Consider the following 23,961-nt stretch of genomic DNA (forward strand, 5'->3'; position numbering starts at 1 on the left):
GGGAGTGTCGCTGCGCGGGGCGGTGCGCGGCGCGGTGCGGAGGGTGTCGCTGCGCGGGGCGGTGCGCGGGGCGGTGCGCGGGGCGGTGCGGGGGAGTGTCGTTGCGCGGGGCGGTGCGCGGGGCGGTGCGGAGGGAGTGTCGCGCACGGGGGGGTGGGCGGGGGTTTGGGGGGTCGGGGAGAGTCGCTGCGCGGGGCGGTGCCGCCCTGCCCGGGCCGCTGCCGGCGGCTCCGCGTGGGAGGCGGTGGCGCCTGGCGGAGGCTCCGCGGCCGCGGCGCGGCGGGGCCGGGCGGACTGCGCGGGGGATGCGGAGCTGAGCGGGGCTGCGCAGAGTGTTGGTGGCTGCACGGACTGTGCCGGTTCCGCGGGGCTGACGGGGTGTTGTGGCTGCGTGGATTTTGCCGGTTCTGCGGAGCTGCGCAGGGTGTCGGTGGCTGCGCGGATTTTGCCGGTTCCGCGGGTGTTGTGGCTGCGCGGGTTTTGCCGGCTGTCGGTGGCTGCGCGGGTGTTGTGGCTGCGCGGATTTTGCCGGTGGTCGGTGGCTGTCGGTGGCTGCGCGGGGTGTTGTGGCTGCGCGGGTTTTGCCGGCTGTCGGTGGCTGCGCGGACCGTGCCGGCTGCGCGGCGCTGCGCGGGGCTGCGCGGAGCATGTCGGCGCTGCGGCGCAAGCTGGGCGATGAGTACCAGGTGGTGAGCACCTCGGCCAGCGGCGGCGGCCTCCCGCCCCCGCGCAGCGCCCCGCGCGGGAAGCGCCAGCGCTTCGTGGACAAGAACGGGCGCTGCAACGTGCAGCACGGCAACCTGGGCGGCGAGACCAGCCGCTACCTGTCCGACCTCTTCACCACGCTGGTGGACCTCAAGTGGCGCTGGAACCTGTTCATCTTCATCCTCACCTACACCGTGGCCTGGCTCTTCATGGCCTCCATGTGGTGGGTGATCGCCTACATGCGCGGGGACCTCAACAAGGCGCACGACGACAGCTACACCCCGTGCGTGGCCAACGTGTACAACTTCCCCTCCGCCTTCCTCTTCTTCATCGAGACCGAGGCCACCATCGGCTACGGCTACCGCTACATCACCGACAAGTGCCCCGAGGGCATCATCCTCTTCCTCTTCCAGTCCATCCTGGGCTCCATTGTGGACGCCTTCCTGATCGGCTGCATGTTCATCAAGATGTCTCAGCCCAAGAAGAGGGCGGAGACGCTGATGTTCAGCGAGCACGCCGCCATCTCCATGCGCGACGGAAAGCTCACGCTCATGTTCCGCGTGGGCAACCTCCGCAACAGCCACATGGTGTCGGCCCAGATCCGCTGCAAGCTGCTCAAGGTGGGTGCTCCGGGGGGTGTTGTGAGGAAATTCCCTCCTGGAAAGGTGCCCAGGGCAGTGGGGAGTCCCCATCCCATGTGGAGGTGGTACTTGGGGACGTGGGGGTCTTGGCAGTGCTGGGAATGGTTGGATTCCATCGCCTTGGGGGCTTTTCCAACCCCAGTAATTCCCTGGGGGCCCCAGCAGTGCTGGGAATGGTTGGATTCCATGGCCTTGGTGGGCTTCTCTAACCTCAGTAATTCTGTGAGGGTCTTGGTAGAGCCAGGAATGGTTGGATTCTGTGGTCCTGGGTGGCTTTTCCAACCTTAGTAATTTCATGGGGGCCCTAGCAGTGCTGGGAATTGTTGGGATGGTTGGACTCCATGGTCTTAGGGGGCTTTTCCAACCTCAGTAATTCCATAAAGGCCTTGGCAGTGCTGGGAATTGTTGGGATGATTGGACTCCATGGTCTTGTGGGGCTTTTCCAGCCTCAGTAATTCCATGGGGCCTTGGCAGTGCTGGGAATGGTTGAATTCCATGGTCCTGGGTGGCTTTTCCAACCTCAGTAATTCTTTGAGGGCCCCGTCAGTGCTGGGAATGGTTGGATTCCATGGTCTTGGAGGGCTTTTCTGGCCTCAGTAATTCCCTGGGGACCCAGCAGTGCTGGGAATTGTAATTCCATGGTCTTGAGGGGCTTTTCCAACCTCAGTAATTCCATGAAGGCCCTGGCAGTGCTGGGAATGGTTGGGATGGTTGGACTCCGTGGTCTTGGGGGGCTTTTCCAACCTAAATTCCGTGGTTCTGTGACAGAACCGTGGCCCCACTGCCGCTCCCCTGGGAACACCCCAACCCCTCTCTGTGTCCCTTGGGGGTCCCTCGCTCCTGCCCTTGGCTGTCCCCACATCCCTGGGGCTCGGAGCAGCCCGGTCCATGGAAGGTGGCCCTGCCCGTGGCCAGGGGTCGGACTGGATGATCCCAGATCGTGTTTTGGGTCCTGCTGCTGTCCCAGCATCCCTGCCCTGTTTTCCTGGCGCAGGGAACACATCCCGGAGCCTCGGGCTGCGGGCTCAGCCATCAGCAGCGCATTCCCAACCTCCTTGGAGATAATTCCTACATTCAGCGCAGGATTGGGATGGATATTTATAGATTCCTATAGAATGCTCCATTTCCCTGACAAGGAAATCAAATCCTTTGTAGCTCCGAGCTTTCCGTGAGCCGGGAAGGAGAAAGCTCCGGGCATAATCCAGAGCTTTTTGGGCAGGCTGAACTTTATTGACGTGAGCTCCAAGGAAAGCGGAGTGCCAGGGTTAGAGCTGGAACATCCCTGACCCTGGAACATCCCTGGCCCTGGAACATCCCTGGCCCTGGAACATCCCTGCCCCGGAGGGCTGGGGAGAGCCGGCGCTGCTCTGGGGCTCGCCCGGCGGCCGCGGATCCAGAGGGGATCGGGGATGGGGATGGGGATGGAGCAGGTGGGAGGAAGGAGCCGGCTCGGGGGGCGTTTGCTGCACGCAGAGCATCCCACAGGGACCCCCGGGAATGGGGATACCTGCAGGGGGGTGTGGGCAGGGAATGGGGCGTCCTGTCCTTGGGATGGGTGTCCTGCAGGGAATGGGGTGTCCTGTCCTTGGGATTGGAGTGTCCTGTCCTTGGAGGGAATGTCCTGCAGGGAATGGGGTGTCCTGTCCTTGGGATTGGAGTGCCCTTGGGATGGGGTGTCCTGTCCTTGGGATTTAGGATGTCCTGCAGGGATTTAGGGTATCCTGTAGGGAATGGGGGTGTTCTGCAGTGATTTAGGATGTCCTGCAGGGATTTAGGGTATCCTGTAGGGATTGGGGGTGTCCTGCAGGGATTTAGGATATCCTACAAGGACTAGGGGTGTCCTGGTGGGATTGAGGGCGTCCTGCAGGAATTGGTGGTGTCCTGGTGGCATTTGCGGTATCCTGTAGGGAATGGGGATGTCCTGTCCTTGGGATGGGTGTCCTGGTGGGATTGGTGGCATCCTGCAGGGATTGGGGATGCTGTTTCCATTGGAAGGCTGTCCTGCAGGGATTTAGGATATCCTGCAGGGATTTAGGATATCCTGCAGGGCCCGGGGGTGCCCTTCCCTCAGGATGTGGGCACTGTGCCGGGCAGGGTCCCTATTCCCAGGACAATCCCCTTGGGATTCTCCCCAGTTTTCCTCCCTGCTCCCCCACAGCCCCAGGGATGGAACTCAGCCCATGGGAGGCTTCTGAGGTTGTCCTGTGCTCCCAAATCCCTGTGTCCTGCTCTCCCAAATCCCTGTGTCCTGTGCTCCCAAATCCCTGTGTCCTGCTCTCCCAAATCCCTGTGTCCTGTGCTCCCAAATCCCTGTGTCCTGTGCTCCCAAATCCCTGTGTCCCACTCTCCCAAATCCCTGTGTCCCACTCTCCCAAATCCCTGTGTCCTGTGCTCCCAGATCCCTGTGTCCTGTGCTCCCAGATCCCTGTGTCCCACTCTCCCAAATCCCTGTGTCCTGCTCTCCCAAATCCCTGTGTCCTGTGCTCCCAGATCCCTGTGTCCCACTCTCCCAAATCCCTGTGTCCTGTGCTCCCAAATCCCTGTGTCCTGCTCTCCCAAATCCCTGTGTCCTGTTCTCCCAAATCCCTGGTTCCCATGGGATTTCAGGATCAGGACCGGCCCAGTGTTGGGGTCCCCTAAACCTTGGGTAGTCTGTGCCTAAAAGGGAAAGAATTCCTAAAAAATCTCCCAAAATAACCCTTTAATAGCTTTAAAATGATGGAATTTAATTTATAAATATTATAACTCTTGTTTAGAAATATTATAACTATTATTTGTAAATATTATGTATAAGGATAAATATATAAAATAGCATTAAAGCATAATACCATGGATTTATGTAATATGCAATCATAAATATTTATATTTAACAATATATAATTTATACAGTTTGTTTTAAAGTATTTAATAACGTGAAAATATATATTTGCATACTTTATCGATATATTTAAATAATTTCATTTATTTCAAGCTATAAAAGATCAAAAATGAGTAATTTCCAGTACAGCATTTGAAAATTGCTCTTTTTTTTTTTTTGGCTCTGGAAGTCCCAGAGGAGGAATTTTAAAAGATGGAGCTTCAAACTTAGTGTGGCTCCAAAAGAATTGCCTGGATCTGAATTGTAGGAAAAGAAAGGTTTGTGCTTGGAAGGAAAGCAGTGCCAGACCAGGCCACCTGGGGAAAAAAGGGAAGGGGGAAAAAAACTGGAAAAAAGGATAATTAGAAGGAAAAAATGGGGGAAGAGCAAAATAAAAGGGAAAAGTAAAATGAAAAAAGCCAGGGAAAGGAAAATGGAAGGGAAAATAAGAGGAAAAATAAAATTAAAAAGGAGAAAAAGGAAAATAAAAGGAAAGGGAAAATAAAAGGGGGAAAGGGTAAAAAAAGACCAAAAAGGAATAAAAGGAAAAGGGAGGAAAAGGAGAAAGGGAAAAAAGAAAGGAGAAAGGAAAATGAAAGAAGGAAAAAAGATAAAAGGAAGGAGGGAAAATACAAAGGACCCACGAGGGGAGGATAAGAGGAAAACTAAAAGAAAATGGGAAGAATGGACAATAAAAGGAAGAAATGAAAAGGAAATAAAAGGAAAAAAGGGGAAAAGAAAACAAAAAAGAGGGGGAAGGGGAGAAAAGGAAAAAGGAGGGAAAGGAAACCAATAAATGGGAAAATGAAGAGGAACAAAGAGGAACCAGGGACTGCAGCAGGGAGAGCTGTCCCTGTTCCCAGGGCCCTGCCAGGCCTGGCTGGTGTTCCCAGCTTTGGGGCCCTGGGATGTGGAGCAGGAATTGGGGAATTCCTCCCCAGAGCTCCTGCCAGGCTGGCTCTCACCTGTGCCAGGTGAGCTGCAGCCCCAGGGGGCTCAGCTTTCCTTCGGGAAGGATTTTTGTTATGGAAAAGGTTCTTTTCCTGCAGAGCTGGGTGCAACTGGCAATCCCAGTCCATGGGGGAAATATTCCTTTGTTTTTCCTGCCGAGCTCAGGCCAGGAGCAAAACCAACCCCAAAGCCTTAAAGTGGGAAATCTGTGCCAAGCCTCTTTGGCTGTAATGGGAATTTTGGGATGGATTTTTGGGATTGGATGGAGCTTGGATGTCACTCAGAATTCCTGAGTTTTTCCCGCCTCATCACTTGGAGCAAAGGAGTCACTCAGGGTTCATTCCTTAGCAAAATGTTCCCCCTGTAATTGCCTGGGGTTGGATTCTTCCCAGGACTTGGGGAGGTGTAAAATCAAATTTATTTTCTCTGGATTTGAACTCTGGAATTCCATCTGAAGTCCCTGGGAGCAGCTGGGAGTGTGTGACATCCCAGCTGGATCTGGGAACACCTGGATCCCTGCAGGTGTCCCACAGCAGGGCTGGGAGGGATGTGCTGGATCCCTGGGAATTCCAGGGACAGGGAGGGCAGCGATTGTGCTGTGGGAATTTAACCTGCAGCTGGGAAAGAGATTTTCTAACATTCCTCATATTTCCTGATATTGGACATTAGGAAAGATTTATCCATGGGCAGGGAAAGGGAGGTCAGGCATTGGCACAGCTGCCCAGGGCAGGGGTGGGGTCCCATTCCTGGAGGGATTGCAAATCCTGGGATGGAGCCCCATTCCTGGAGGGATTGTAAATCCTGGGATGGAGCCCCATTCCTGGAGGGATTGCAGAAGCTGGGATGGAGCCCCATTCCTGGAGGGATTTTAAATCCTGGGATGGAGCCCCATTCCTGGAGGGATTGCAGAAGCTGGGATGGAGCCCCATTCCTGGAGGGATTGTAAATCCTGGGATGGAACCCCATTCCTGGAGGGATTGCAAAGCCATGGATGTGGCACTTGAGGACCTGGGGCAGTGCTGGGGATGGTTGGGAATCGATCTTGGAGGGCTTTTCCAACCCAAAATTTCTGGGATTCCATGATTTCCTTCCCTCCTCCTGAAGCTCACCCTGTTTCCCTGGTTTGGCCGTGTCCCCAAACTCCCGGTTCCACCTGGTGAAATCCCAGAATCCTGGAATGTTCGGGCAGGAAGAGCTCTCAATCCCATCCCTTGGGCAGGGATTCTGCTGTCCCAGGCTGCTCCAAGCCCTGTCCAAGCTCCCCTGGGCATTCCCAGGGACCAGGAGCTCCAATGTCCCCTCCTTGTCGCCCGCAGTCCCGGCAGACCCCAGAGGGAGAATTCCTGCCCCTGGACCAGCTGGAGCTGGACGTGGGCTTCAGCACGGGGGCTGACCAGCTCTTCCTGGTGTCCCCCCTGACCATCTGCCACGTCATCGACTCCAAGAGCCCCTTCTACGACCTGTCCCAGCGCAGCATGCACACGGAGCAGTTCGAGATCGTCGTCATCCTCGAGGGCATCGTGGAGACCACGGGTGAGTGGGGCTGGGCTGGTGGAATTCCCTGCTGGACCTGCAGAACTCGGGGTTCCCGTGGCTCTTGGCATGGCTGGAGAGCTGGGGGCAGCCAGAGCTGGGGTTTGCTGCAGAGGGGTTTTGGGGCTGGGCTCTCTCCAGGGCATGGATTTTGGGGCTGGGGCTCTCTCCAGGGGATGGATTTTGGTGTTCTCTCCAAGGAGATGGATTTTGGTGCTCCTTCCAAGGAGATGGATTTTGGCTCTGGTGCTCTCTCCAGAGGGATGGATTTTGGTGCTCTCTCCAAGGAGATGGATTTTTGGGGCTCTCTCCAAGGAGATGGATTTTGAGGCTCTCTCCAGGGGGATGGATTCTGGGGCTCTCCAAGGAGATGGATTTTGGCTCTGGTGCTCTCTCCAGGGGATGGATTTTGGTGCTCTCTCCAAGGGGATGGATTTTGGGGCTCTCCAAGGAGATGGATTTTGGTGCTCCCAGGATATGGGGTTGGGGATGTGGAGCTCCTGGCTGGGATGTGGTGCTGCTGCATATCCCAGCTGCTGCCAGGCACAGGGAATGTCCAGAGTACCTTTGATCCATTCTGGGGCCATGTTGTGGAGTCCCAATATTCCCACCCTGCTTCCCAAGGCAGGAGAGCACAGCCCAGAGAGAGGAAGGTGAATCCTGTGTATACTTCCCTAAAAACTCCTTGATATTCCTCTAAAAACTCCCTGATGTTTCCCTAAAACCCCTCTGATACTTACCTGAAAACGCCTTGATATTCCTCTAAAAACTCCTTGATATTCCTCTAAAAACTCCCTGGGATTTCCATAAAACCCCACAGATACTTCCCTAAAAAAACCTGGATCTTTACCTACCAACCCCCTGATAGTTCCCTAAAATCTCCTTGATATGCCTCTAAAAACTCCTTGGTATTGTCATAAAGACTCCCTGATGTCTCCATGAAAATTCCTGATATTTCTCTAAAAAATTCCTGATTTTTTGGTAAAACTCCCCTGACACTTCCCTAAAAACTCCCTGATATTTCCCCTGAACCTCCCTAATATTTCCCTAAAATTTTCCTGATGCTTCCTTAAAAACCTCCTGGAGTTTCCCTAAAAACTCCTTGATACTTCCCTAAAAAAACCCTGATATTTTCATAAAGACTTCCTGATATTTCCCCAGTACTCCTGGATAGCTTCCTAAAAACTCCCTGATATTTCCCTATAAACTCCCTGACATTTCCCTAAATCCCCCTTGCACTTCCCTAAAATCTCCTTGATATTTCCCTATAAACTCCCTGATATGTCTCTAAAAATTGTGATATTTCCATAAAAAATTCCCTGGAAAAGCTCATGGAAAACTTCCAGGTCTGACCTGCAGATCCGACCTTGCAGTTTTCTTGTTTTTATTCCTCAAAAAATCAATTCCAAACAAAATGAGGGAAGAAAAGCTCTTTTGTAAATAACTCTCGGAGTTTTAAACCCTGGCTTTGTTTTGGGAAATATTATTAACCTGGAAATTATACAGGGAATGGGCAAAAAAAAAAAAAAAAGGAAATTTCTGGGTCTTTAAAGCCTAACTAGGATAAGGTTCCAAATGTTGTGACCTACTTTTGGGAGCTGAGCTGAAAATTGGGCAAAATAGAGCAAAATGTGCTGGATCTGGATAACACAGGAGGGAATGAAGGGGTCGGGAAAATCTTCCAGTGGGAGCAAAGGGAAGAGCAGGAGAGGGCAGGGCTGGATTTAAAGGATGGGAGAGCTCACCCAGGGATGCTGTGGTTTTTAGGGAAGAGGGGACATCTCTGTGGGTTTAAACCCTGAAGAAATTCGAGATTCTCCTCTCAGTTCCAGGCTTTTCCCAGCAAATGTTGCATTTCTCCTCCCATCCTTGCCCTGGCAGCCCAAAGCTCTGGAAAAGCAGAGGTTTTCCTGTGGGAATGAGCAGTGGTCCATGAGCAAACACTGCCATGCCTGGATATAAATGGGCATTAAATATTGGGAATAATGGGATGCATTTCCTATGGAAAAATGGGATTCATTCAGGGGTGTGGAGAGGTTGAGTGTGGTACTGGGAATATGACCCTGGAACTGGGATGAAGGCCTGGAAGGATCAGCCTCAGCTTTGACAGGACCTGTAAAAAGTTAAAAAATTTACAAATCCCAGGTTTTTTTTTTTCTCTTTGTGGAATAATTTGGAGGGAATTGAGCTGCACCACCTTGTCCAGACCCTGCTGTGGGTAGGAAAGGTTGGAGCAGATGATCCATGAGGTCACCCTGGCCTTGGTCACTTCAGGGATGGGATAAGAGAGGAGAATTAAAAGGAATTAAAGGTACTGATGAGATCAGCATTCAGGGATGTGTTTCTCCCTCTCTATTTTTACATTATTTATAATAATCAAGGATTTAGGAATCCAAATATCCATGGTTGGAGTTGGCTTTGCTGTGGATTTGGGGCATCCAGGTGGGCTCCAGCAGGTGCTTGTAAGGAATTTTTTCCTGTTAACTTTCCTTCCTCTAATCATTGAAAGATCCTCTTTCCTTCCCATTTCCCAGGTTATTCCCATTCCATTCCTCCTTTAATCATGGAAGGATCCTGTTTCCTTCCCATTTCCCAGGTTATTCCCATTCCATTCCTCTCCCATCTCCCTGTGCTGCAAATCCCTCCCAGATTACAGCCAGGATCAGAAGTGTTGGGTGTTTCTCCCTGCAATATTTACCACAAACAGGGATTTAGGAATGTGAGTATCCATGGTTTGAAGCACCTCTCTCTCTTCCTGTGGATTTGCAGCCTCCTGGTTGGCTCCACCTTGGGAGGGATTTTCTCCTTTCCCTGTTTTAATCCTTGCCTTTGATCAGCTCCAGCCCTGGGGGGTTTCGCTAATGGGGAAATATTCCCAATAAATCTGGCTGTGCCTGGTGCAGAGGCACTGGAGGAGTTTTGGGAGATTCCTGGTGAGTGAAGTGGGATCTTCCTGCTGCTCAGTCCCACCTGGCTGATGGGAATTCCCATTTCTGACACAGGATCCTGCCTGGATGGAGCTCGTGTGCTGCTCCCCAGTGCAACTGGAATTTTGGGAAACATCCACATCCCTTCCTGCTGTCCTCACCCTCCCCTGTCCCAGGCTTTGGGATGTTTGGAGGAAAAGGTGTGGGAAGTGGATCCAGCCAATTCCTGCAGGGAGAAGGGAAGCTGGGAGCTCCTGATCCTTCCTGGAATTCCCTGAGAGCTCCTGATCCTTCCTGAATTCCCTGAGAGCTCCTGATCCTTCCTGGAATTCCTCCCTGGTTTAGGGAAGTGTCTCCTCTGGGATTTTTTAGGAGTCACAGGAGGGGTCCCGGCCCAGGATGGTGGAGGTGATTCCTTGGGATGGTTTTTAACTAAAGGAGGGAATATCTAGATGGATATTGGGAAGGAATTCCTGGCTGGGAGGGTGGGGAGGGCTGGGCTGGGATTCCCAGAGCAGCTGTGGGATCCAGGGAAAAGGAAAGAAAAAAGGGAAAGGGAAAAGGAAAAAAGGGAAAGGGAAAAGGAAAAAGGGAAAGGGAAAAGGAAAAAAGGGAAAAGGAAAGAAAAAAAAGGAAAGGGAAAAGGAAAAAGGGAAGAGGAAAAAGGGAAAAGGAACTCGCTGGGATTACCCACAGGGAAAGGGAGAAGGGACCCCTGGATCCCTGGAAGTGCCCAGGGCCAGGCTGGAGCAGCCTGGGATGGTGGAAGGTGTTGGGGGTGGGATGGGATTTAAGGGATTTAAGGTCTCTTTCAACCCAAACCATTCCATGGTTCCGTGACATAAACTTCCTGCCTGGGGAGTGCTCTGAGTTCCTCCCTGTCCCAGCCCCCAGGAGCTGGAGGAGCCCCAGTCTGGCACTGGGATTGTTCCCAGTTTTTGGAGCCTTCCCCAGTGGAGATGCTCCAATGGAGCTGGTGGCGATTCCTGAAGGTCAGTGCTGATCATTCCAGGTTTTTTTTTGATCTCTCTTCCACCCTACATTTTGGGTATTTGGATATCTCTTCCACCCCCCATTATTAGGATAACCTGGAATTGGGAAGAACATCCCAAGGGTTTGTTTCCCAAACCTTTTGTCCTCATTTCCCATTGTTGGGATGGAGAATTGGAAGCTCCTTTGTCAGCAGAGCTTCCTGGTGCCGTTCCTGTGCAGGATTTGACTTTCATCCTGGATTTTCCTGCTGGGATTTGCCTCTGGATGTGTTTGGGATTATGTAACTCTTTATAATTTTGTGTTATCCTGCAATTTATTGATAAGCTGCTAAAATTCCTGAAAAAAATGAGCCATTAAGAGGAATCTGAAGCAGACAAAACCCTGCAGGAATGGTTTGTGCATCCATTTTCCAAACTCATTAAATTTATTTTGGAAACCTCTTCCCGTGATTTGCTGATTAAAGAACTCCAGAGCCTGCCAGGCTTTTTAATTAAAGAAATAGGGATGGCATCAAAGGCCTTATCCTCTGGTTTTGCTTTTAAAAACATGAAAAACCTGGAATTCTGGAGCCACAGGAAGGGTTCTCTGAGATCCATGGGGGTGAGCTCGGAATGCAGCAACTTGGGGGAACAAAGAGCTGGGACAGATCTGAAAATTACCAGGATTCTGATGATTCCATTGAAAATGGGATTTTTTTGGACATCTGTTCTGAGGGTCAGTGAGAAACCTCAATACAAATTCAGCTTTAAAGGTGGAACATAAAATATGGGAATTCTGGAATGGTTTGGGTTGGAAGGGACCCGTAAAGGTCAAATTATTTGGGGTTTTTTTTTATGTTTCCATTCAGATTTTGAGATTTTTTTTGTGTGTTGGATGGGAGGGCGACAGGAAAAGAGGACTCAGCACTTCACATATTGGCAGCAGCTTTGAAATTGCATTTTATTTTATTTTAAACATTTTTAAGCACAGCCTGAGCATGGTAAAATATGCCTTTAAAACTCTCAGGGCCGAACATCCTGCAGATCCTTTCCCTGTGCTGCCCTTATAGGAAATCTGTCAGTGGAAAATCCAATATTTTTTGGTCATGTGGACAAACACGTTTGGCCCTGGCAGAGCTGGGATTTTCTGGGACTGGGACCTTCAGCTCCAGCTTCCATCTGCCCCCTGGAGCTGCTGGGCTGGAAAGGGGGAAGAAGGGATTTTTGAAGCTGAGGAAAATGTGGAATGTGCTGGGAAATGCAGGGATGTGTCTGGTGGGAGAGGAGAGTTTGGAACAACAAATCCCTGGAGGTGTCCCGGGCCAGGCTGGAGCCCCGGGACAGTGGGAGGTGTCCTTGCCATGGCAGGGCTGGGATGGGGTGGGATTTAGGGTCTGTCCCAAGCCAGAGCAGCCTGGGAGCCTGGGATCCATCCTTACATAACTTTTATCTTGGATAACGCTCCCTCCTCCTGCCTGAGGCAGCAGTTCCCCAAATCCCCCATTTCCCTGCATCAGGCCTTCCTGCCCCCTCCTCTTCTCCCTGAGGTCTCTTTGGAGGCCCAGGAGAGAAAACTGGGAGTGATTTTCACCTGAAGCCAGGCAGGAGCTTCCTTTTCTCTTTTTTCCCTTTTCTCTTTTTTTCCCTTTTCTCTTTTTTTCCCTTTTCCCTTTTTTTCCCTTTTCCCTTTTCCATTTTCCATTTTCCCTTTTCCCTTTCCCTTTTCCATTCCCTTTTTCCTTTTCCCTTTTTCCCTTTTTCCCTTTTCCCCTTTTCCCTTTTTTCCTTTTCCCATTTTCCCTTTTCCCTTTTTTCCTTTTCCCATTTTCCCATTTTCCCTTTTCCCTTTTCCCTTTTCCCTTTTCCCTTTTCCATTTTTTTCCCTTTTTTTTCCCTTTTTTTTCCCTTTTTTCCCTTTTCCCTTTTTCCCTTTTCCTTTTTTTTTTTTTTTCCCTTTTTTCCCTTTTTTTTCCCCTTTTCCCTTTTCCCTTTTCCTTTTTTTTTTTTTTTTCCCTTTTTCCCTTTCCCTTTTCCTTTCCTTTTCCCTTTTCCCTTTTCCCTTTTCCTTTTCCCTTTTCTTTTTCCCTTTTCCCTTTTTCCCTTTTTTTCTCCCTTTTTCCCTTTTTCCTTTTTCCTTTTCCCTTTTTTCCCCTTTTCCCTTTTTTCCCTTTTTCCCTTTCCTTTTCCCCTTTCCCCTTTTTTTTTTTTTCCCCCTTTCCCTTTTTTCCCCTTTTCCCTTTTCCCCCCTTTCCCTTTTTCCCTTCCCTTTCCCCCTTTCCCTTTTTCCTTTTCCCTTTTTTCCCTCTCCCTCTCCCCGTGGATGATCCCGCGAGCAGGGACTGAGCTGAAATCGCGGCAATCTCTGCCAAAACTCCCTGCTCACGCCTGATCAAGCAGGATTCCTTCTGCTTGAGCAGCCTCGCTGTGCTGAGCTGCTGCTCCCACAGCCTCTGGAGCAGCAGGCTCCCCGTGGAGCCCCGTTTTTCCAGGGATTGCTGTGGGAGGCTGAGCTGGAACGATGATTTTGGGAGCACCAAAACTCCGTCTCTGCAGCGGCTCTGCACCTGCTGCCAGGAGCTGGGGGGCAGAGCAAGGAAAGGGGAAGGAATATTCCAGCTCCTGCTGCAGCTGGAACAGGGGGTTGGGAATGGTGGGGTGGGAAAGGGGGAAGGCAGAGGGCTGGAATTTTTCCTGGAGTGCTGGGATGTGGGGATGCTGCTGGCTAAATATAGCCCCAGACTGCTCGTCCTGGAGAAATTGATGGACAGATAAAACCCTCGCTGCTCGAGTGGTGCTGATTCACAGGATCCTGGAATGGTTTGGGATGGAAGGATCTCAAATCCCATCCCATTCCGTGGGCAGGGACACCTCCCACTATTCCAGATCATCCAGCCTGGCCTTGGGCACTTCCAGGGGCAGCCACAGCTGCTCTGGGAATTCCATCCCAACCCCTCCCCACCCTCCCAGCCAGGAATTCCTTCCCAATCTCCCACCTAAATCAACCTCAATCCTTCCATTTAAAGCCATTCCCTCCTGTCCCTGTCCTTGAATCCTTCATTGTATTGCAATCCAAGCCATTTTTTCTCTGTAGCAACTCCTTCCCACTCCTTATTTACCTCCCGGATCCTCTGGCAGCGCAGCTTTCCCTGGATATTTGCCCTCAGTGAGTTATGGATGCTGCTGCCAGAGGTTTTTGTCAGCAGCCCCCAGATCCCTCCTCAGTGTTGTTTATTTATTGTTTCAATAATCTGCAGCAGGTCCAGGCCTCGGGCAGGTGTGCTGCTCCAGGAAGGCCCAGCTGCCTTTTCCATGGATACCTGTTCCTTGGCCTGGATATTCTGGTGTTTGTTATTCTTTATTTCCAGCTCTGCACAGCGGGGGCGTGTTAAATATTAAATATCCCAGCTCCCTCCCACCTCTTCCTTACAGGCTTGCTCTCCTGAGAGATCCTTGGGAATGGCCTTAAGCTGCCCCAGGGGAGGTTTGGGTTGGATATTTGGGAACATTTATCATGGGTAGGGCTGTCCAGGCCTGGCACACAATCCCCATTCCTGAGGGGGCTTCACAGCTCCCTGGATGCGGCACTGAGGGCACTGGGCAGTGCTGGGGCTGGTTGGACCTGATGCTCTGAGAGGCTTTTCCAGCCTAAACCCTTCTGGAATTCCACAATTCCAGCTGAACTGGCCTTCCCAGGGCAGTGGTTGCAATCCCTGAGCAGCCACGCTCAATGTCTCCTTTTGGAAAGGCACAAACCCCTGAGCTCTCCTCGAGGTTAACTCTGGGTTTCTTCTGCCTTTTGAGGGTTTGGAACCCCTGGAATTCTCTGGGGAGCGGGATGTGCTGCGGGGTGAGGGGCACAGAAAAATCTCTGCAGGGATGGGGGCTCCACCTGAGCACCTTTTTCTGAAAGAATTGCCCCAAAATCCACCCTGAGCTGCCCTGGGCCAGCCTGAGGCCGTTCCCTCTGCTCCTGCCCCTGTTCCATGGGATGATCCCAAATCCCCCTGGCTGTGCCCTCCTGGCAGGGAATTCCAGAGAGGGAAAAGATCCCTGGGGATCCTCCTTTGCTCCAGGTGAGCCCCTGCCCGGTTCCCTCAGGGATTCTCCAGCCCCTGCCTGGCTCCCTCAGGGATTCTCCAGCCCCTTCCCGGCTCCCTCAGGGATTCTCCAGCCCCTTCCCGGCTCCCTCCAGGGATTCTCCATTCCCTGCCCGGCTCCCTCAGGGATTCTCCAGTCCCTTCCCGGCTCCCTCAGGGATTCTCCAGCCCCTGCCCGGCTCCCTCAGGGATTCTCCAGCCCCTTCCCGGCTCCCTCAGGGATTCTCCATTCCCTGCCCGGCTCCCTCAGGGATTCTCCATTCCCTTCCCGGCTCCCTCAGGGATTCTCCATTCCCTGCCCGGCTCCCTCAGGGATTCTCCAGCCCCTGCCCGGCTCCCTCAGGGATTCTCCGGCCTCGTTGTTTTCCCAGTCTGACACTTTGCAGCCGGGTTTATCCCAGCTGGGCACTCCCGGTTTGCAGGTGACATAAACCAGTTGTAGTTCAGGCCTTGCTTTGTGCCTGCTGTTGGTTCTTGGGGTGATTGGAAGGTGAGGTTTGAGAGGAAAGTGCTGGTTTAGCTCCTGGTGTGTTACACAATCCAGGCTGCACCGAGGCTGCTGTGAGCTCAGTGATGATAAAAGTGGTTGGCAGGAGAAGGGGGAGAGGCCTAGCGTGGGTAAAAGGCTGGGACATTCCAGGAGAGTCATCAAAAATGTCAGGAGGGATTGGGAATTCATGGAGGGGAAAGCTGTGCTGGGGCTGGAGAGAGCCTGGAGGGCTGGGGGCTGCTCCTGCCTCCCTTCCCTGTGCTCCAGGCTGGGTTTGGGGGTTCTGGGGGGGTTTTGGTTTTTTTTTGGGTGTTTGTGGGGTTTGGAAAGCAGGGGCAGGAGGAAGGGGTGAGGGGCTGCAGCCCTGCCCACTCCTGGCTGATCCTTCCTGCGGAATGGAGACAGAGCTGGCCTGTCACAGACATCTTTTATGAACAATCCTTTTCCTAGGATTTTTCCTCCTGAGAAGCTGAGAGGCCTCAGGAACAAAATGTAACCAATGGTTATCTGCTGCTGTGGGATGCAACAGGTGCATCTGTGATTGGTCTCATGTGGTTGTTTCTAATTAATGGCTAATCACAGTCAGCTGGCTCGGACAGAAACCGAGCCACAAACCTTTGTTATCATTCTTTTTCTATTCTTAGCCAGCTTTCTGATTAAATCCTTTCTTCTATTCTTTTAGTATAGTTTTAATGTAATATATATCATAAATAATCAATTAGCCTTCTGAAACATGAAGTCAACATTCTTGTCGCTTCGCTCATCCTAAGACCCCTGTGAACATGGTCACAGCTTCCCCTTTTTATACTGAGCACTGAGCTGCCCTTGGAGGCAGCCAGGGGAGATCATCATGTGCAGTGCTCTGAGGTAATCTGGGAGCCCAAACCAAGCCCATTAGTGACCTTAGTGACAGGGCTCAAAGGTTTGGAGCTGTCTGTGTGATTCCAGCAGCGGGAGAGGCTCTGGGGATGCTGGGAACAGCTCTGTCCTCTAATTGCAATATTTATTACAGGCTCCTTGTCCTTGTTTTCCAGCCTTAGTGACTCTCTGCAGCTCCTGAGCAAATCCCAGAGCTCCCAGCAGAGCAGGCTCAGCCCCTGTGCTGGGGATAAATCCCAGGATTTCACACCAAACCTGGGGTGGGGCTCCAGGAGCAGGGCACTGGATCAGGGTGTCCAGGTGCCTCTGCAGTCTGGGAAAGTGTGGGAACTCAAGGACAAGGACAAGAGGGAATGGCTTTTAACTGAAGGATTGGGGGGGGCTTTAGATGGGATATTGGGAAGGAATTCCTGCCTGGGAGGGTGGGGAGGCCCTGGCACACATTCCCAGAGCAGCTGTGGCTGCCCCTGGAAGTGTCCAAGGCCAGGTTGGAGCACCCTGGGACGATGGGAGGTGTCCAGGGGTGGATGGGATGGGATGGGATTTAGGGTTCCTTCCCAAGCCATTCCATGTTCTGGGATTGGTGGCTATGATGACTTTGGGATGCTGAGAGGTCCCACAGCTGCTGTGGGGTGAGTCAGGCACCCCAGTCCCCTCAGGAATCACCTCCTGCTCCATTGGGGAAGATAAGCCCGAGGTGCAGAGATGAATGGAGCCTGAGCCAGGCAGCCTTTAGAGCAGCAGCGTTCCTGCTGAGATTTCCTCTGCTCGTTAAGGTATTGATCTGTGGCTGCAGGCCATCCCCCGGGACACAGCTCCGCGATAAATAACCCGGGCCAGGCAGCACTGATTGTGATTTAGGAGCTGGGCTGGCTCCGTGGCCCGGGGAGGGGGCTCTCCATCCTCCTGCTCTCTGTGCCCCGGGCTTGGCTCCCCAGGGGCTGGAACTGGGCACGTGTGGGGCTGGCTGTGGCTTCTGGGTGGTTTTGGGATGGGTGTAACCAAGAACAGGAGTGTTTAGATTGGTAGAAATAGAATGTATAAATTGAAAATATGTTGTGAGTGCAAGGGCAGTAAAGATCAGGGAATAATGGAATGGGTTGGGTTGAAAGGGACCTTAAATCCCACCCAGTGCCACCCTGCCATGGCAGGGACACCTCCCACTGTCCCAGGCTGCTCCAGCCCCAATGTCCAGCCTGGCCTTGGGCATTCCCAGGGATCCACAAGGGGCAGCCACAGTTGCTCTGGGAATTCCAGCCCAGGATCCCTGTGAATGATCCATCCCTTCTCCCTTTTTATCCCACAGCATTACTCTTCCCATCTTTTCTCCCGTGGTGCTGAGCACATTCCCAGTGTCCCTCTGGAGCCTTTCCTGCTCCTCCCTGTGCTGCAGACACTTTAAATTCCCGGGGCAGGGAGCTGGGGGTGGGATTTCCCCCGGTGGAACATTGCTGACTCCGTGTTCAGGGCTCTGTGTGATGGACGAGCTGGGATTTACATTCAATATTGCCCACGATTTCCCTGCTCGTGGCTGCTGCTCAGCAGCCAGACCCGGGCAGGGCTGGGAAACTCCGAAAAATTCATGGAAAACTCAGAAAAATTCAAGGAGAACTCCGAAAAAATCATAGAGTGCTTTATGCCAAGGACCTCAGCCAGAATAAAAGGGGATTTTCCCTTTTTTTTTTAGCTGGAAGAGGTTAAGAATTTAAAAGCTGCATGAAAAACATGCCTGGAGTTGTGGCCTGGTCCATGATGCCTGTGGAAGCATCCCAGATTTGCACTGTAGATGGGATATTGGGAAGGAATTCCTGGCTCTGAGGATGCTGAAGCCCTGGAATAGAATTCCCAGGGAAGCTGTGGCTGCCCCTGGGTCCTCTGGAAGTGTCCAGGGCTGGGCTGGAGCAGCCTGGGAGGGTGGGAGGTGTCCCTGCCATGGCAGGGGTGGCTTGGGATGGGATTTGGGGTTGATGTTGGTGTGTCCGTGCTCCCACAGGAAGGTGCCTGCAGGAGCAGTGCTTGGGGAATGCCATTCCCTGGCTGCTGGGGCTCTGAGGCAGCAGCTGAGCTCACCTGGTAATTAATTCATCGGCAGAACTGCCTGGAATTAGAGCCCTGCTCCGAGAGAGGCTCCTAATTGGGAGTTAATGGCTCATTAGCGCTGAGCAGATCAGCCTGAGCACCCCGACAACACAAACAAAGCAATTAATGATGTTCAGGGAGTGGGCTCCAGCCTGCCAGCGCTGCTGCTGGCCCTGGGAGCGCCGAGGTGGGGCTGGGCCAGGTGTGCTTGGGGTCTGGGGGTGCTGCTGCCAAGGCAATTCCCTTCGGAATGCCCTTTGGGGGCGTGGAAGGGCTGGGATGGTGCGGTGGCTGTGGCTTCCTGCTCTGGGGCCTCCTCCCTGTTCATCCCAAACTGGGCACCTGGGAACGGTGGGGTTGGAAGAAGATGGTGGAATGAGCAGCAGTGGCTCCTACTCAGAAAGCTTTAAGAGTGTGAATCACAGAATTTCAAGCTGGGTTGGGTGGGAAGGGATCTTAGAGCCCATCCCAGCCCACCCCTGACCCTTTCCCATATCCCAGGGTGCTCCAAGTGCTGTCCAGCCTGGCCTTGGACACTTCCAGAGAGGAAAAGGCGCTCCAGGAGAGCTGGAGAGGGACCTGGGACAAGAAGGGACAGGATACAGGGAATGGCTCCCACTGCCAGAGGGCAGGGATGGATGGGACATTGGGAATTGGGAATTCCTGCCTGGGAGGTGGGGATGCCCTGGCACAGGTGATTCCATGGATGGCCCTGGATCCCTGGCAGTGCCCAAGGCCAGGCTGGAGCAGCCTGGGACAGTGGGAGGTGTCCCTGCCACGGCAGGGCTGGAATTGGATGGGATTTAAGGTCCCTTCCCACCCAAACCAGGCTGGGACCCCGTGAAGGTGTGGCAGCGCCTCTGCAGCCCACCAGGATTTTTCCTGGAAGCAAAGCAGAGCTCTGACATCTGGGATGGGAAAAGGCAAAGAGCCCTAGCCAGAACTGCCAGTGTCATAAACACCAAACGCTTCTGAAACCTGCAGGAAATAAAAGGCATCGTTTTCCCTAAAATGGCAAAAATGCTCCAGACTTGGAGGCTTTTAAGCCAGCCTGGGGAGAGCTAAATCAGCACGATGGGGATGGCAGGCAAGGCTTGGATGTAAAATTAGAAACCCCTGGCAGGCATGTGGGTATTTGTGCAGCTCGGGCTGGGATGTGGCAGATTGATCCTCCTGGGAATAACGATCCTGCTGGATGGTATCACATCCCGGGAATGGGGGCCCTAATTAACTGGGATCAGATTGATCCTCCTGGGAATAATGAGCCTGCTGGATGGTATCACATCCAGGGAATGGGGGCCCTAATTAACTGGGATCAGATTGATCCTCCTGGGAATAATGAGCCTGCTGCATGACATCACATCCAGGGAATGGGGGCCCTAATTAACTGGGATCAGATTGATCCTCCTGGGAATAACGAGCCTGCTGGATGACATCACATCCCGGGATGGGGGCCCTAATTAACCCCCTGACTGCGGGCTGGGGTTGGGATCGCCTCCCTCTCTCCCTCCCTCCTGCAGGAAACGATTTCCCTGTGCCACCCTTGGATCTGAACCACAGGGAGGGAGCAGCATCCAGCCCCTCTGAGCAGGAGGTGTGGGGCCTTTGGGATTTGGGGATGTGGGGATCCTTGTCCCGGGTGTTCTGGGATGTGGGCTCTCCTCGGGGGAGGTGTGAGGATGCTGAGGATGGAGGAGCAGCTGGGAGATGTTGAGCACCTGGATCACCTGGGGGGTCAGGAAAATGTGTCACCAAAGGGGAGAAACCAACATGGAATTGCTGAGGGTGTGGAGGTGCTGTTTGGGATTTTTTTCCTAGGGGAAAAGGTTTTCCAGGTTTTCCAAGTGGGGGAGATCTCAGTGAGATCTCTGCTCACTGCAGGGGAAGGGGGAACTGCCCCATCCCTGGGAGTGCTCCAGGCCAGGCTGGAGCAGCCTGGGATAAAGGGAGGTGTCCTTGCCCATGGCAGGGGGTGGGATGGGATGGGATTTACTGTCCTCCCACCCTGGGAGCCTGTCATTCCATGGTATTTGCATGTATTTGTATATCTATGGCCCAGCAAGCAGTGTGTGGATTCCTGAGGAGCCCCTTGCAGCCCCAAATCCCAGCTGCCAGGACTGACAGCGCAGATCCTCCCTTCCCAGGGAGTCTGTGTGCTCCTGGTGTCAGGCAGGGAATGTTTGCCAGCCCCTCCTGCCAGCTGAGTGCCACAATCCGTGTTTAGCTCACAGATGTGGTGTTCCAGCTGTGCACGGCTCTGAGGTGCAGGACAGGAGCTGTTCCAGCTGTGCACAGTGCTGAGGTGCAGGACAGGAGCTGTTCCAGCTGTGCACAGCGCTGAGGTGCAGGACAGGAGCTGTTCCAGCTGTGCACAGCGCTGAGGTGCAGGACAGGAGCTGTTCCAGCTGTGCACGGCTCTGAGGTGCAGGACAGGAGCAGTTCCAGCTGTGCACAGCGCTGAGGTGCAGGACAGGAGCGGTTCCAGCTGTGCACGGCTCTGAGGTGCAGGACAGGAGCAGTTCCAGCTGTGCACAGCTCTGAGGTGCAGGACAGGAGCAGTTCCAGCTGTGCACAGCGCTGAGGTGCAGGACAGGAGCGGTTCTGTTCCAGCTTGGTGCCGGACAGGTGCTGAGCGTGCAGGACAGGGCCGGCAGGGGTTCCAGCTGTGCACGGCGCTGAGGTGCAGGACAGGAGCTGTTCCAGCTGTGCACAGTGCTGAGGTGCAGGACAGGAGCTGTTCCAGCTGTGATGCCGAGCATTCAGCTGTGCACAGTGCTGAGGTGCAGGACAGGAGCTGTTCCAGCTGTGCACAGCTCTGAGGTGCGGACAGGAGCTGTTCCAGCTGTGCACAGCGCTGAGGTGCAGGACAGGAGCTGTTCCAGCCTGGGAGGTGCTGGGAAGGGTGACTGGGATGTTCCCAGTGCCAGACAGATGGATGGAGGTGAGGAGCTGGGAGAGCTGCTCAGACACAGCCTCAGCAGCTGTGTGGGCACAGAGGAGCAGAGGGATCCCTCAGAACAGGAGTTTGGGATTGGCAGGGCTGCTGATCCCCTTTGGCAGGCTCTGGATGGGGTTATCCCCTGCATCCAGCCCTGGGAACACGGGAGTGCAGCCCGTGTTCTCCAGGAGTTTTGAGTATTGGGGGATATTGATTTATAATTACTGGTTTTAAATAGGAGGGGATGCTGAGTGAGGTTTGCATGGAATTGTGGAGTATCAGAGCTGGGAGGGAGCCACAGGATCATGGATCCAGCCCCTGTCCCTGCACAGACACCCCAAAATCCCACCCTGGCATCCCTGGAGTGCTGTCCAAACCCTCCTGGAGCTGTTGGGAATGTGCCCATTCCCTGGGGAGCCTGGGCAGTGCCAGCACCCTCTGGGGGAAGAGCCTTGCCCTGATCTCCATCCCACCCCCTCTGGCTGTTTTCCCTCTCCCATGATGGATCTGGGGGGGGTCTCCCCTAGAATTCCTTGGCCTAGGTGAGGCTGCAGGAGAAGAGCAGGAATCACAGAGCAGCTGTGTTGGAAGCAGTTCTGGGCATGAATTGATGGCCTCAAAATGCTCAGTGTTTTAAGAGACTCAGCAAATCCATCCCCGTGTTAAACCAGCAGCACTAAATCCTGGGAGGTTATTCCCAAACACAGCTCCATGCTGCCTCCTGTCAATCATGGAATCTCAGACTGGTTTGGGTGGAAAGGGACCCTAAACTCACCCTGCAAGGACACCTTCCCCAGTCCCAGGGTGCTCCAAGCCCCATCAACCTTGGACACTGCCAGGGATGGGGATTCCACACCTTCTCTGGACAATCAGAGGCAGATGATCCCCCTCTGTACCAACCCTGACATTGATACAGATTATTTTCAGCTCAGAAAGTGGCTGCTGGCTTTGTGTTCTATTTCAATCAGTCTCCCAGCCATCCTTTTTCCATGGGGTGGCTGCAGGCAGGGATGCTGGCGTGGAGCAGGCCTCCCTCTGGCAGCATTCAGGGATCATCCCCAGATCCTGGAGCTCAGGAATGCTCTGCCTGTGTGGCCCCGTGTCCACCCCAGTAAACTGTCCCTTTGCACGTGGGGAGAGCTGGATTTTCCATCCAGGAAGGCGTCTCTGGATCCCTCGGGGTGTTTTTGGGGCTGCAGAGGGAAGCTCTATTTTGGTGCTGAGCCCATATGGCCGGGTGGGTGTTTGGAGGAGTGGCTGTGAGAGGGGAGGGCTGGGCTCAGCCTCACAATGAAAATGTTCTCGTCTGGAGAGCACAAATTATTGTAAATATCTTTTATTTTTTTACCCTTCTTTTCTCACTGCTCCCCAGACTTCCCTCAGGTGTTGTTCTGACCTCCACCAGTCTCCTGGGATTTAACAGAACATTCCTTTCTCCCTATGTGGCTCTTTCCCAACATCGAGCTACAAATGAATCCCCTCATTTCCAGCTGCACTTTGGAGTTCAAATTCCATGAAAAGCAGAACCAGCTCTTTTTTTTTCAGGAAAATCCCTGTGAGACCATGGAGTCCAACCATTCCCAGACTGCCCAGGCTACCAGTGCCCCACGTCCCCACATCCACAGGGCTTTGGAATTCCTCCAGGGATGGGGACTGCCAGGCTGGACAGCCCTTTCCATGAAGGAGTTTTTTCCTGGCACAGGTGCCCAGAGAAGCTGTGGCTGCCCTGGATCCCTGGAATTGTGCCAGCCAGGTTGGATGGGGCTTGGAGCAGCCTGAGATATTGGAAGGTGTTCCCTGCTCCTGGCAGGGGTGGATTGGGATGATCCTTATTTTCTTCCAACCCAAAGTGGTCTGGATTCTCTGTTCAGCAGAAGGAATGTTTCCATGCTGTCAGGAAAAATCTGGGAATATTTGGGGCTGATGGGAGCTCAGGAGAGCACCCACTGCGTTTTTCCAGGGCATGGATTGGCAATTCCAGCTTTTATCCAAACCCCACTTTACCCACGTCCCCAGCTGCCTGGGAATATCCCCACCCCAGGAGAGGGGATCCGTTCCCATCCCATTCCCATCCCATTCCCATCCTTTTCCCCTGCCCTTGCTGGCGCTCCCTGGCAGGAGCTGCGTGGGGCAGGCAGTGAAGCGCTGCCCTTCTGGTGCTGCTGAGTCAGTCCCAGGCAGGTGGGAGGCAGTGATGCAGGCCTGGGAGGGTGGCAGATGGCTCTGGGAAAGGAGCCTGCTCCGAGGCAGGAGCTGCAGGGGCTGCGATGGGCCCTGACGCATTCCGGCCGCAGGGAACGGGAGCGGAGCCTGGGGTTGGGATTAAAAAAAATAAAAAATAATATCAGGAGAGGCTAAAAATAGCAGCGCAGATTTCTCAGCCAGGATTAATTATTGCGTGGAATATGTGTTATTGCAGGGAATGTCTGATCCAGATAACTGCTCCTGCCTCTGCTTTTCCAAAGGGATGGACAGCCCTGCTCCAGGCCTGGAAGGGCAGCCGCCAAACTTTCATTTTCCCCTCTTTTTTTGGTACAAAAAACCAGAGGTTCCTGACCTGCCAGCAGCCCGTTGCATCCCTGGATGTGGGAGCAGGAGCAGGACGTGCTTTCCTGTGCTGCTTCCATGGGATTTTGGAAACCTGCCGTGATTTGGGCTAAGGATGGTCCTGGCAAACACCAGGATGAGCTGCTGAGGGTGCCAGGGAAATCTGGGGGTGAGAGGATCAAAAAGTGCCCCCGGAAGAGGCCTGGTTGATAAGGAGAATGCCTTTGGTGTCATGGCTCTGTTTAAATGTCAGGAATGCTCCGTGAGGACAGTGGGAATAACACAGGAGGTATTTATGGAATGGAGATAAACAACGTGGCTGAACCGAGGAGCAGGGCAGGAGCCT

At 53.3% G+C, this 23,961-nt stretch overlaps 1 protein-coding gene across 1 annotated transcript in view; it reads left to right on the forward strand.

The window, feature by feature from the left end:
- Nucleotides 1-271: 271 nt before the first annotated feature.
- KCNJ3 (potassium inwardly rectifying channel subfamily J member 3) overlaps nucleotides 272-23,961 on the forward strand; it is a 31,343-nt gene continuing 7,653 nt past the window's right edge. The window contains exons 1-2 of the mRNA XM_030952392.1: nucleotides 272-1,325; nucleotides 6,471-6,687. Of these exons, the coding sequence (XP_030808252.1) occupies nucleotides 648-1,325; nucleotides 6,471-6,687 (895 nt within the window). The 5' untranslated portion in view covers nucleotides 272-647. The remainder of the gene's footprint in view (nucleotides 1,326-6,470; nucleotides 6,688-23,961) is intronic.

Source organism: Camarhynchus parvulus, chromosome 7 (genome assembly GCF_901933205.1).
Source record: "Camarhynchus parvulus chromosome 7, STF_HiC, whole genome shotgun sequence".
In the NCBI taxonomy this organism is placed as follows: Eukaryota; Metazoa; Chordata; class Aves; order Passeriformes; family Thraupidae; genus Camarhynchus; species Camarhynchus parvulus.